The 12,739-nt window shown below is 46.9% G+C and overlaps 1 protein-coding gene across 1 annotated transcript in view; it reads left to right on the top strand.

Moving 5' to 3' along the window:
- Positions 1 to 12,739, top strand: part of MLLT10 (MLLT10 histone lysine methyltransferase DOT1L cofactor) — a 763,568-nt gene that overhangs the window by 697,691 nt on the left and 53,138 nt on the right. The window contains exon 18 of the mRNA XM_030199437.1: positions 8,948 to 9,050. Within this exon, the coding sequence (XP_030055297.1) occupies positions 8,948 to 9,050 (103 nt within the window). The remainder of the gene's footprint in view (positions 1 to 8,947; positions 9,051 to 12,739) is intronic.

The following is a 12,739-nucleotide window of genomic DNA, read 5'->3' as shown; positions in this document are numbered from 1 at the left end:
TCCACGCATTGAGACTCTGGAGCTCTGCCTGTCTCTTGGGCCCTGCGCGTGGCACAGGTAGCATTTCAGAAAATGCTACCCTGGAGGATCTGGATTTCAGCTTTCTACCTAAGAGCCTAAATTTTGCTTCCAGAACCTCTCTCCCACATTTTCCTATGTCATTGGTACCCACATGTACCAAGACAGCGGACTCCTCCCCAGCACTATCTAGAATCCTATCTAGGTGACACGTGAGATCCGCCACCTTCGCACCAGGCAGGCAAGTCACCAGGCGATCCTCACGTCCACCAGCCACCCAGCTATCTATATGCCTAATGATCGAATCACCAAGTACAACAGCTGTCCTAACCTTTCCCTCCCGGGCAACATTTGGAGATATATCCTCGGTGCGAAAGGATAATACATCCCCTGGTGGGCAGGTCCTGGCTACAGGAGTACTTCCTACTTCACCAGGGTGATGCTCTCCTTCTAGGAGACCTCCCTCCTCCAAGGTAGCACAGGGGCTACCTGACTGGAGGTGGGACTTCTCTACAACATCCCTGTAGGTCTCCTCTATGTACCTCTCTGTCTCCCTCAGCTCCATCAAGTCTGCTACTCTAGCCTCAAGGGAACGGACACGTTCTCTGAGAGCTAGGAGCTCTTTGCATCGGGCACACACATATGACACCTCACCAATTGGGAGATAATCATACATGTGACACTCAATGCAAAAGACTGGATAGCACCCCTCTCGCTGCTGGACTGCTGACTCCATCTTAGTGTTTTTTGAGTTTTTCCGTAATTTAAAACTTGCTAAAGTATTAAGGATATCAGCCTATCACTAACTTACAGTTCCTCCTTTAAACCCCAATCTTCAAGTTCCGAAAGCACAAGCAAAATTTGTTCACTTACCAGAGAAATATCCTCTTCTCCCAGAACTTATTAGAAGGAAAGCTTTCAACGGCGCGCGGCACCTTGAGCAGAGGCCCCAAGTGGATCGGACCTGGGAGTCACTCTGGCGAAGGCTCCGAGGATATGCAGATGAGCTGCAAGTCCTCCACGGCACCTGAGAAGGCAACCGGTGGGAGAGCTGGGCACCTCTCAACCAAAAAAAGGCTTACCAGGGGTTAGGCCGAAGCCAGCATTCCTCCCCCTGAGGGTCACCTGATCCTGGCTAAGAAGTACCTGGTAGCTCTGGGTAGGTGGAGCGAAAGCCCTGGGTAACTGTGGCGAAGGCCCTGGGAAGGTCGGGGTGGATTTGGGAGTCACCCCGGATGCAGCTGTGAGGATATGCAGAACGCTGCAAGTCCTCCACAGCACCTGGTAGGAGCACTGTGCACCTTGAGCAGAGGCCCCGAGTGGATCGGACCTGGGAGTCACTCTGGCGAAGGCTCCGAGGATATGCAGATGAGCTGCAAGTCCTCCACGGCACCTGAGAAGGCAACCGGTGGGAGAGCTGGGCACCTCTCAACCAAAAAACTGATAATACATAGCGATTTATAATTTAACAGGGAAGAAATTTTAATCTAACTGTGGATCCCTTAGTGGATTCTAAACCATGGAAAATACCTAAAAAAAAGATGTATGGAAAAAGGAGTGAAATTTTGATACGAGTTAAATATTATGGATTCTTAGAGAGCTTTTCATTTACTTGAAGCAGACTTTATATTTTACATGAATCACCTTAAAGGTGAGATAAAAAGAAAGCACATTCACATGAAAACATAATAGCAACAAAACGTTAAGTAAATAATTTTATACATCCTTGAACGAACATTTGCAATAATAACCATTCCTGGGAAAACATGACTAAAGTCATATTTTTAATTCACGAAAACACCTGAATCTCAAGGCTCAGCTCTCAAATCTCATGAAACCTCAGAATAACAACTGCACAGCTTAAAAACCAAAGCATATAAAAATACGTGACCAATTCACTTAACAAACTGAACTCACTAAGTTGTCTTCTTACTAAACTGCATTAAGCGCTAAAGTGCACTTGGCGCAACAAAAAAATAGCCTAATATAGGATGAGCTAAAGCATTCCTTGTTAGTTTTGGCATCTGTATGGTATGAGGGAATACTATAAAAGCACACAGTGTTATTCTATATAGAACGCAATACCTTTATAGTATCTCTCTTCACGGTACTATTTAGCGTTATACTTATGTGTCATATGGTCTGCCAAAAAACTCAGTCATTTATAGATTATGCTTGCCGAGTTCCATGTTCTGTGCAGAATCACCAAACAATTCTGTGTCCTGTATCAACGCTGATATGGTGTTGGCACATTACAATGTCTTGATGTCATGACACCATCCATGCAAGGACACTGGGAAAATGGCTACAAGAAGGAGATAGCCAAACTTTGGTTATTCAGATACTGTCCTTTTAGCAAGATTGTTCCTCCACAAGGAGAGGCATTATTTTGTCCTTCCAGGCCACAGAAGGGTCATATGTAAGATATAGGAGGGCCTGGGAGAGACTCACTGAGGAATATAATACTGAAGCCTCCTTCCAGAGGGATGTAAGTATTAAAAAGCATGCAAAGCACTGTGCAAAAGTGATGGTCATTATTGTAATGGTTGGCTGGCCTTGGGGCATTGCATGATTTTCTGATTGCAAGACTACTTCCTGCCCTGCTTGGGGATGCCTCTTGGCATGTATGGAGCCTTTGGGGTATAGTGACCAGTAACAAGATTTGGTCTCACCACCCCAGCATGATAAGTCTTGAGATCTAAGTACTTGGCCACCTCCTTCCCTCAGGAGTAGTGTGTCTCTATGCATGTCATGAGGCCTGCTGCACTAAAGATGGAGGTGGAGGCAGGAGCATGTCTGTCATGTACCTGGAACTCAACCATTCTGTCCCTCACCCTCCCCAATCCTCCTCTCTTTACAGATGGAAGACTTGAGAAAATGGGAGAAGTACCTGTAGCAGCACGACTGGGCTTTCTCCAGGTAGAGCGCAACCAGCTGCTTGCTGAGGCAGGTGAGTAACCTCTTTGGTGTCAAATGACTTTCCTAATTTGTCACTCATTTCTATGGCAGCCTCTAGGTGCCAATGTATAACCAATAGTCAAAGGTTGCTTTCTACCCCCAGTGGTCAACTCCCTAGATACAATGCCCATCTTAAAAAATGTTATGTTCAAATGTGCAGCTGATGGAGAGCATGAGAGTGTAACCAATGTCTCTTTCTCACCTTTGTAGATCAGCCACCAACTGCTGCAACTCCTGGACCCACTGCTGCGGCAGGGCCAGCCCCAGCACCCCACAGGCAGGAGGAGGAAGAAGAAGAGGAGATGGAGGAGAAGGAGCAGGAATCCCCCAAAGATGAGGAGGAGGAAGAACTGGAAGCAAAGGAGAGAGAGGAGGAGAACACTACTGCTGGCCATGCATAGTCCATTTCCCCTCCCCCACTTAGTCACCTTGGACCTCAAGTGCCAACCCAGGAGCAGCTGGACCAGCCTCAGGAGGGGCTTGGCCGCTCTCCAGGAGAGGACAGTGGCCTCCTGCCTCTTACATCCTCCTCTCCAATGCAGAGAGCTGAGGCTCTGCCAGTTCCAGGGGCAGGTACAGCTGCACCTGCCCCTGGAATTACGCCTGTATTGGAGAAGATTGAGGTGAGGCTCAAGCCATTGACCGGTGACTAAGGGTCGTGGAAAGGGCTCTGACCAGCCTGGCTCACGCTCACCAGCTAGGTCCAGACCCCTCCAACGACCTTTAGCTGTGTTCCCCCCTCTCCTGAAGCAGCTCCAGGAGCTCTTTGGGTGGGGGGGGGGGGCTTTCCTCATCTCCCGTCCTTCCCCTCTATCCTCCGTGAGCCTTTCCCCTTCTGGCAACTTTTTTTCTATTATATATCTGCACATTTTTAGGTTGTTTAAATCTTTTTCCCCCTCCCTCTCAACTTTATTTGGTTAATGTTTGTTTTCTGTAAATAGTTGTGATATTTAAACATTTTATTTTGTTTTTCTAAAATATAGCATTTTTACAGTTGCTGTTTAAATGGATGCCCTGAGTTGTCATCTTAATGCCTGTGGTAGCACAATCTGATCTTTCATTTCTGAGTCTACTGCACAGGTTTCGTGAGCACTGTGAAAAGTGAAATGGTGTGAACCCATGTCATCTATGGCCTGCACTACCTTATCTCTGATGTGCTCTTCTATTGTTATTTGAATGAGTACAAAGAAGTGGGTCCTTTCTTGCCCTCCTACAATCACATACTTGCAGGAAATATAACATATCTATCTATCTATATATATCTCGGAGACACAGGCATGAGAGCAGGAGCCACCACCAGGGGAGGAAGAGCTGCATGAGGATGGTCTTGCCCACCCTGAGAAGGAACTAGAAGGACATGAGGGAGAGATTGTTAGAGCTTTGGCAAAACAGAGAATTGAATAGCAGGTCATGCTCATGGAAGAGGTCACTGGCATGTGGGAGAAGCTAGCAGCAGCAGTATGGGAGGGGAAGACATGGTCAGTCTTTGTTAATTGGTATCACTTAGTTGACTATACTGCACAATGGTGAGGGGGCATGGGGGTGGGGCATTGACAGCTATGTGCTTGTCAGTAAGAAATACCTCACCATTGTCACAGAAAATGCATCTAGATGAGATGATCCCGGAACTCCTGATCTCTCTTTCTTGCTCTTTGAGGTTGTAGATCATCTCGGGGGCCCTGCTGTTCATCCTCATCACTCTTCATCCTGTTCCTGGGGTTCTGGCATATGACGGGTTATCGCCAACTTCTGCAGCAGGCAATGAAAATGTTGCAGACCTTGGACAGGGCCTATACAATAGCTCACCCCCATAGTGGTCAAGACATCTGAAATGGGGACTTTAGCTGTCCAAACGCCTGTTCAATCACTGCCTGCATTACAGCTTGTGCCCTATTATATTGTTGCTCCTCTGGCCTCTGGGGATTCACTGTTGGGGTCATAAGGCAGCTCCTTAGCAGATAGCCACAGTCACCTGCACTGAGGACATGAGACATCAGATGATGATAGATAATAGACACAAGCATCTTGTTATATGTTGTCAGGTGTCAGGTTCCACAAGTGTGTTCTGTGTCATCCTCCAGACCACTGGTCCCACACTGGCCATGCACCTGTGGTGAACAGGAAGATATGTAGTCAATAATTAAAAGGGTGTTGGGGTTATTGCATGATTCTCACCTAATAAATAACCAGCTACCTCGGATATATCTCCCCTGGAAAGCATCATGGATGCTAGACCCCAACAGGGTATAGGGATCATGGAATGATCCTGAGTAGTTCATACACACATCCATGATTTCCATTTGAGCATTGCAGACCACCAGCTGGTTGAGTGAATGATAGCCTCTCTGGTTTTGGAACTCTCACTCAATTTGTACAGATGGTCTGAGGGCCATATGGGTGCAATCAATTGCACCCAAGACAGAGGGGAATTGGGCTAGCTGGTAAAAGGCCATCATTGTCTGTTGCTGTTCCGCCTCATGCATAGGGAACCAGATATATAGGGATTCCTTTCATAAAAAGGCCTGAAGAAAGTTGCTAATCATGCATGAGGTAGATGGCTGGCTGATGCATGCTGCAGCTACTCAAGGTCTTTGAAAGGTGACAGTCGCTGTTGTCACTCGCACATGGACTAGAAGAACATGACCCCTCAAGTGGTGGGCTCCAAGTCTTCCTCTAGTTGTTCACTCAGCTGTACAATAGTCTCTCTGTTAAAGCGGTAGTGGCTTATACATTGTTCATCAGTCATGTCCAGAAAGTCCACCCTGGTCCTGTATACCTGTGGGGCCTGATCTCTGCCTCCCTCTGTAGTTTCAGCTCCTCTTGTATACATCAGCCATTCAATGTAGAGCTCAGCCACCACTCTCAGCAGGAAACACAGACATGCATTCAATGGAACACGAACTTGTACAGAGACACACCCAATACAAAACACAAGTGACTGAAGTTGCACACGTACTACACAGTAACTTGAACACAGATATGATATATAAGGTGGGGAGGGGGAAAGGGAAAGCAGAATGTGAAGGGACAAATGGACATAGGTGGAGGTGGGGTAATGTTATAACAGCAATGTTGGAAAGCAGTGAGAAATATAAGATTCCCAGTATGATGGCAGAGACCTTGAAGATTTCTGCAGCTACAGCAGAATCTTCTCAATGTGTCCGTAATATATGTTGCAAGAAAAGCTGGGAGAATAGTGACGGAAACCAGAAGATTTTTGAACTTGTATTTAAAAGGTGGAGCACACCAGTTTTAGATGTCATGGAGTCATAGTTCTACAAAAAGGTTCCCAGGTTTCTCAGTGGTCAACATCATAGTGCCTCAGACATGGAGTACTTCTATGTATTTTTTCCTGTGTAAGTGGGTAGGCAATTGTGTTTTTCATTTTATCTTTTGATGAAGAATGCCATGGATTCCAAGTCCGATACAGATTTTGATGGTAAAATCTTTCATGCTTTCTCAAGTAAAACAAATAGGAAAAATAATGAGCTAAGGGTCAGTTCTTTATTCAGACCCATAATGTCTGTGACTATAGGTCTGGCAATTGAATAGTTCCTTGGAAAGAAAGTTAGTCCAACAGACTTTCAAAAATTACAAAGACCAGGGGACACTCAATGAAATTACATGGAAATACTTTTAAAACAAATAGAAGGAAATATTTTTTCACACTCAAAGAACACTTAAGATCTGGGACTTGCTGCCAGAAGATGTGATAACAGTGCTTAGCATACCCGGGTTTAAAAAAAGGTTTGGACAAGTTCCTGGAGAAAAAGTCCATAGTCTGTTTTTGAGACGGGCATGAGGAAAGCCACTGCTTGCCCCAGGGTTAGTAGAATGGAATGTTGCTACTAATTGGGTTTCTCAAAAAGAATCAGAGGCGTAGACTTCTGCAGTAGCATAAATCATGCCCAGAGGCACCAGAAGAGTATTGGACACGAGCTATTGGATCTCTTACAGCGCACAGCTATTCCAAATCCTAGCTCTCTTGGACTATCATCAATCATTTGCCTGTGAAGCACTAACTCAACTTCAAAAATATATATTTCACCATTAAATACCTTTCCGTTTATTAAATTAATGTCACTCAAATAAGTTCACAAATTAAGCTATAAATTATGACCACTTAGCTTAAACCACTTGCATGGATACAGCGCTGAAAGTGCAGTGGCATAGCCACGGGTGGGCCTGGGCCCACCCACTTAGGGTCAGGCCCACCCAACAGTAGTACATGTTTAGCTGTAGCTGTTGGGGATCCCAAGCTCCGTCAACTGAAGACTTCCCCCTGATGGTAACGAAAATGCTACTCTCCATGATACTGGCACCTGCGCATGCTCAGTTTTCAGCGCATGCCTGCTGCAGACTGCCAAGGTGGAAAGAAGCATTTTCCCGCCAGCTGAGATATTTTTTGGGTGGTAGTTTGGGGGGGGAGGGAGCACTTAGTGCTCACCCACTTCTTGCCTAGGCCCGCCCAAAATCTGTTGTCTGGCTACGCCCCTGTGAACGTGGAAAAGCTCCTGATGCCTACTGCTGTTCCGGGCGTTTTGGTCTACATGACATGCTTCGGGGGATCATAATGTGGTCACAGAGTTTGTATTCATTCTCGCCTATGCCGAGCCTAACGTGGCAACGGTTAATGTTAGGCTTGGTGTAGGTGAGAAAGAATACAAACTTTGTGACCACATTATGATCCCCCAATGCAAGATCTTGATCACTTAAACTATAGGTTCTTTTTCAAGGTAGTAAGACTAAAGAGTGTAATATTGTAGTGATCCAGTTAGTAATGTACCTTTTGTGTGCTGGTGTATAGCTCAGGTAATGATGTGTTGAAGGATGAAGAAGGTTCTGTTGTATAAAGAACAGGAGCATCCCCTCTACACTGTTTTAAGCTGCTGTTGAGGGATCCTGTCAGGAGAGAGAATGGAGATTGAAGCTTTAGACTAATAAAAAGCAGAGATATGTTGCTTGTGAAGAGATTAATGTCCAGTATTCACATACAAATATAATTGCTTCCTCTTTTTGTTTCTGAGGATTTACAGTAATATACCAACAAATTTTAGGTGAACACGTGCAAATAATTGCAGTGTATGTGGTTCTATTTTACGGTGTATATGAGTGCATAAATTCCACTGTATAGTATTAGTACCTGTGTTGGCAGTCCTACACAATATGATGTCTACTAAAGCTCATTTGAAATATTATCTATTGCAGATCAATTCTGATGCATTTTTAAGTGGCAATCCGCTCAATATTCAGCGCATTATTTACTGGCCAGGAACGGCACCTAGGCGGTTAAATAGCCTAAAGCCGGCTAAGCGCTAATATTCTGCATGAAATAGCAGCTATCTCGGCTGAATTAACGCATAGCAACTAGCCCAGTCATTAGCTATGTCACACAGCATAGCCAGTTAGCACCAATATTCATTCGCTGACAGCTAAGTTTAACGGCCAAATAGACCCACATAAATAGCAAGTCTATCTTTGGCCATTATAACTTACCAGTCAGCTGATGAATATCGGCTTATCCGGCTATATTCATATCGCCCAAAAAAAACCCTGGAAATTCAATGCCGGTCACCGGATATGACCCAGCAGTGAATTTCCGGGTTCATGCCAACCACAGGAGGCAACCCGGCTAACTCCCGCAGTCTGAATATCAGCCCCAGTACTTCTGAAATCTCATGCCCTTACTAAAGAGAAGCACAAGGTAACATGGAATAAGACAACTTTTTCTTCCCCATGCCTTATGTGCTCATGACAGGTGGACCTCAAAGTTATTGCTTAAAGTGATGATACGTTTTGAGTAATTTTTCTTAGTGGATTAATGAGCATATGCACCTTATACAAAGCTGTAAATAGCTTACTTTTTCATTGTTTTGTTTTATAGTGAAGATGATGAAATTTCTACCTGGATTTTAGCTATATAAAATGCCTGCAGGCTACAGAAACTGTAACCACCTCTGTTATTTTGCAGTACTTCAGGATTAGGGTTGCTGTCAGACCAACAGAGACAACTTTTTGTTCATCAACAGCACCAGCAATTGCAGCAGTTATTGAGCTCCCATCAGCTCACACCGGTAAGTCATGCAGTTACGATAGAGTAATTGTGAACACCATTCTGTTTTTGTGCCTCTAGCACCATCTTTAATACAAAATAAAGTTTATGAACAGAATTTTTAATTTTATTTTTAATGTTGGTTTAGTTAAGATCATTTTACTGTTAATACTTATGCCTTTATATGTCACCTTGAAGTCCCTTAAAAAGAAAACATTTTGTTTATACAGTAATTTCAACACTTTAAATGTTTCTTTATTTTCGTAGGGACCAGTGCAATAAATTGCACCATGCTTTAGAGCAGCAGTTTCCTCAAGATTTTCCATGCTAGTCTTCCTCCCCAATGCAGTAAACCTTTTAGTTAGTGAGTGAAAATCTTGAGTAAAACCACTGCACTAATGGATAGTGCAGTGGGCATGCAAAGTATATGAATAAATAATTGTTCCCGATGTAAAACTCTTTACTTAACACTGCATCTTTGCGCCAGCTCAGGGCCAGCAAAAAGATGCAGCACAGAACCACACTTCACCTCAGATAACCCCAAAGATCACTGGTGGCCAAGGTCCTTTGATCCATCCTGCACCCCCAACACTCCTGACATCCTCCCCTCCCCCCCCCCCCCCCCCCCCCAATGACCTCACAAAATATTCCCAAGTTCTCCACCCAAAGTATTTCCCTGGCAGCCCTCGGTCCTCAAGTCCCTCTCTTCCAAACATAAAAACATTCCTGATGGCTCAGTGACCCCTGATCCCTGACCCTCCCCACCTCCTGCATCAGAGATTTCCCTAGGGTCTCATAAGCCCCCACCTCCTCCATTATCCCACTAAAACTACTCCAGAGGCCCAAGTACAACCCCCACCCCCAAAGCGCGTTTAAATTTGGAAAGCATGGGGATGCTGCCATCTTGGAAAATACACAGTGAGATAGTTGCCTTATTTGGCAAACTGAATGTGCATGGTGTGTCCTGGAATGCACCATGTAAAATCACGTGCCACCATTTTCCAAAATGGTGGTGCAGGAGCAAGTGGGCATTGCTTCTGCCTCTCAACTTTAAAGGTGCATTTGGGGAGGTTCCAAGGAGGCATATTGGGGGGAGTCCACTTGGACCCACAGGGTATTTTTGGTGGAGTTGGGTTGGGGCCCACAAGCCACCAGGGAAATCATGAGAGTCGGGAACTGGGAAGAAGGGTCATTGGGCCACCAGGGTTATTTTTGAGGTTGAGATTCATTAGTCTGGGACTGGGAGGATTCCATTTAGGTCACCATCATCAGGCGTTTTTGTGGAGTGTGTATGGGGAGGGGATCAGAGAGTCAGATCTACATGATACTAGTGTATATCCATGTGTGCAAGCATCCAGAACAGTCTGCTCTGTTAGCACTCATTTTTTGTGCTGGGTGTATTTACAGTACATACTATTTGGTATGTTTGTTTATTACAGATTTGATATACCACCTAATCCAACATATAGGTCAGGGCAATTTTGCATAATATATAAAAACATAAGGGGGGGGGGGGGTCACGTGATGCAGCCTGCCTGAGAAGATGTGGGAGAGTGGAGCTCTAGAGGGGACTTCAGAAAATCTAGCTAAAATTAACATTTACCCCCCATTAGATTACTTGTGAATGGTATGGATTAAGTAGGGGAGTTGATTGTGAAAAGATACCTGCCTAACTTTGGATTAAAGATGTGAGGTAGGCTTATAAGAACCTCAAAGGTATCTCAGCATAAGACAAAAAAGCCATGCGACGAAGATGGCGGAGGAACCAGCATTGTTCACAATACCTACAGGGGACTAGGTTCAGGAAATCACTCATTCTGTGTCAGCCGCACTAGTAGGTAGATTGAATAAATTGCAGTCAGCTGTGGATGAGTTGAATAAGAAGTTTGATTCTCAAAGTAGGAGATTATTGGAGGTCCAACAACAGGTCTCTGCGCAGGAAGATAGCAGCGTGCATGGCACATCAACTTGAGCTGCAGAAGGAAACCTTGGATTTGCAAGATAAAACAGAGGGACAGGAGTTGGTGCAGCAATCTACATCTTGTAGGCCTGCCAGAGCGCGTAAATGACAGTGAACTGTATCAGATATTTAGCAAATGTATCCCTGAAAAACGGGCCTTGCTCCTGAGAGTTTACAGTATTGGTGTGAAATGGTGCACAGAATAGGGCCTAAAGTCCAGAAATAACGCAGATCACAAACGGCGATAGTCTGGTACATACGTATTCTCCGAGGACAGCAGGCTGCTTGTTCTCACTGATGGGTGACGTCCTCGGCAGCCCCTCCAATCGGAATCTTCCTAGCAAAGACCTTTGCTAGCTCTCGCGCGCCCGCGCGCACCGCGCATGCGCGGCCGTCTTCCCGCCCGAAACCGGCTCGAGCCGGCCAGTCTTCTTTCGTCCGCACTCGGTACGGCTGTGTTTTTTGCCGTGGTGAGCCCCGGAGAGTCGACCTCGCGCGTCCGTTATTTAATCGACGTGTTTTTTCTTCGGAAAAGTTTCTTTTCGTTCAGAAAGTGCTCCGGAAACCCTCTTGGGTTTCGTTTGCCTCTTCCCGTATTTCCAGTTTTTGCCCCGGTAAGTTTTCTTTCGTTGTCGGGGTAGGCCTCTTTTCGGCCTCGGTCGAGATTTTTCTCCCTTAAAGTTTTGGTGCTCCAAATTCGTCATTTCGGATTTTGACTTCGCCGGCGTGATTTTTCCGCCCATGACATCGAAGCCTTCCAGCGGCTTCAAGAAGTGCACCCAGTGCGCCCGGGTAATCTCGCTCACTGATAGGCACTCTTCGTGTCTTCAGTGTCTGGGGGCCGAGCACCGTCCCCAGAACTGTAGTCTGTGTTCCCTCTTACAAAGGCGGACTCAAGTAGCGAGATTGGCCCAGTGGAACGTTTTGTTCTCGGGCTCTTCGTCGGCATCGGCACCGGGGTCATCGTGTGCATCGACGTCGTCAGCGTCCAGACCTTCTTCCTTGGCTGCCAGTGCATCGAGGCATCGGCCCTCTGCATCGGCGCCGAGACATCGGATAGCTGCATCGACGTCGGTGGTACCGGGACCTCGTCTCCTGATGTCGTCGGACGGTGGTGCATCGTGTGGAGTGCAGGTGAGGGCTGTCCATTCCCCTGCTGGTGGCGGTGAGCCCTCGGGTGGGTCTCCTCCTACCCTGAGGGCTCCTGCGGTACAGCCCCCCCGAGACCGACCTCCTTCGGCCTTGGCCCCGAGGAAGCGACGGCTGGATTCTACGTCCTCCTCGTCGGTGCCGGGGAGCTCCGGTGACATGCTTCGGAAGAAGTCGAAGAAGCATCGACACCGGTCCCCTCCCCGCGTCGGCACCGAGAGCTCTGGGTCGCCGAGGGAGTCGGCACCCAGCAGGCATCGGCACCGAGAGGACCGCTCACCCTCTGTTCAAGAGGTGTCGATGCGCTCCACTATGGACAGCCCGGAACAGCCTCCACGCCCGGAACAGACTCTGACATCGACACCTGCATCGGCTTCCATGCCTTTCTCTGCAGCCGCTCTGAACGAGAGCCTCCGGGCCGTTCTCCCAGAGATTCTGGGAGAGCTGTTGCGCCCTACCCCTCCGGTACCGGCGGTGCTTGCGCCTCCGGTACCGTCGAGCGTGGCGCCGGCTGGCCCATCGCCCGGGGTGAGGTCCCCGACGTCGGTACCGCGTGCGGTGCCGACTGCGGCCACCTCCCAGGAGGGCTCCCCGACTACGTC

The sequence above is a fragment of the Microcaecilia unicolor genome, chromosome 1, assembly GCF_901765095.1.
Source record: "Microcaecilia unicolor chromosome 1, aMicUni1.1, whole genome shotgun sequence".
NCBI classification, from domain to species: domain Eukaryota; kingdom Metazoa; phylum Chordata; class Amphibia; order Gymnophiona; family Siphonopidae; genus Microcaecilia; species Microcaecilia unicolor.
Note: the sequence above shows the minus strand (reverse complement) of the source record. Positions and strands in the feature narration are given on the sequence as shown.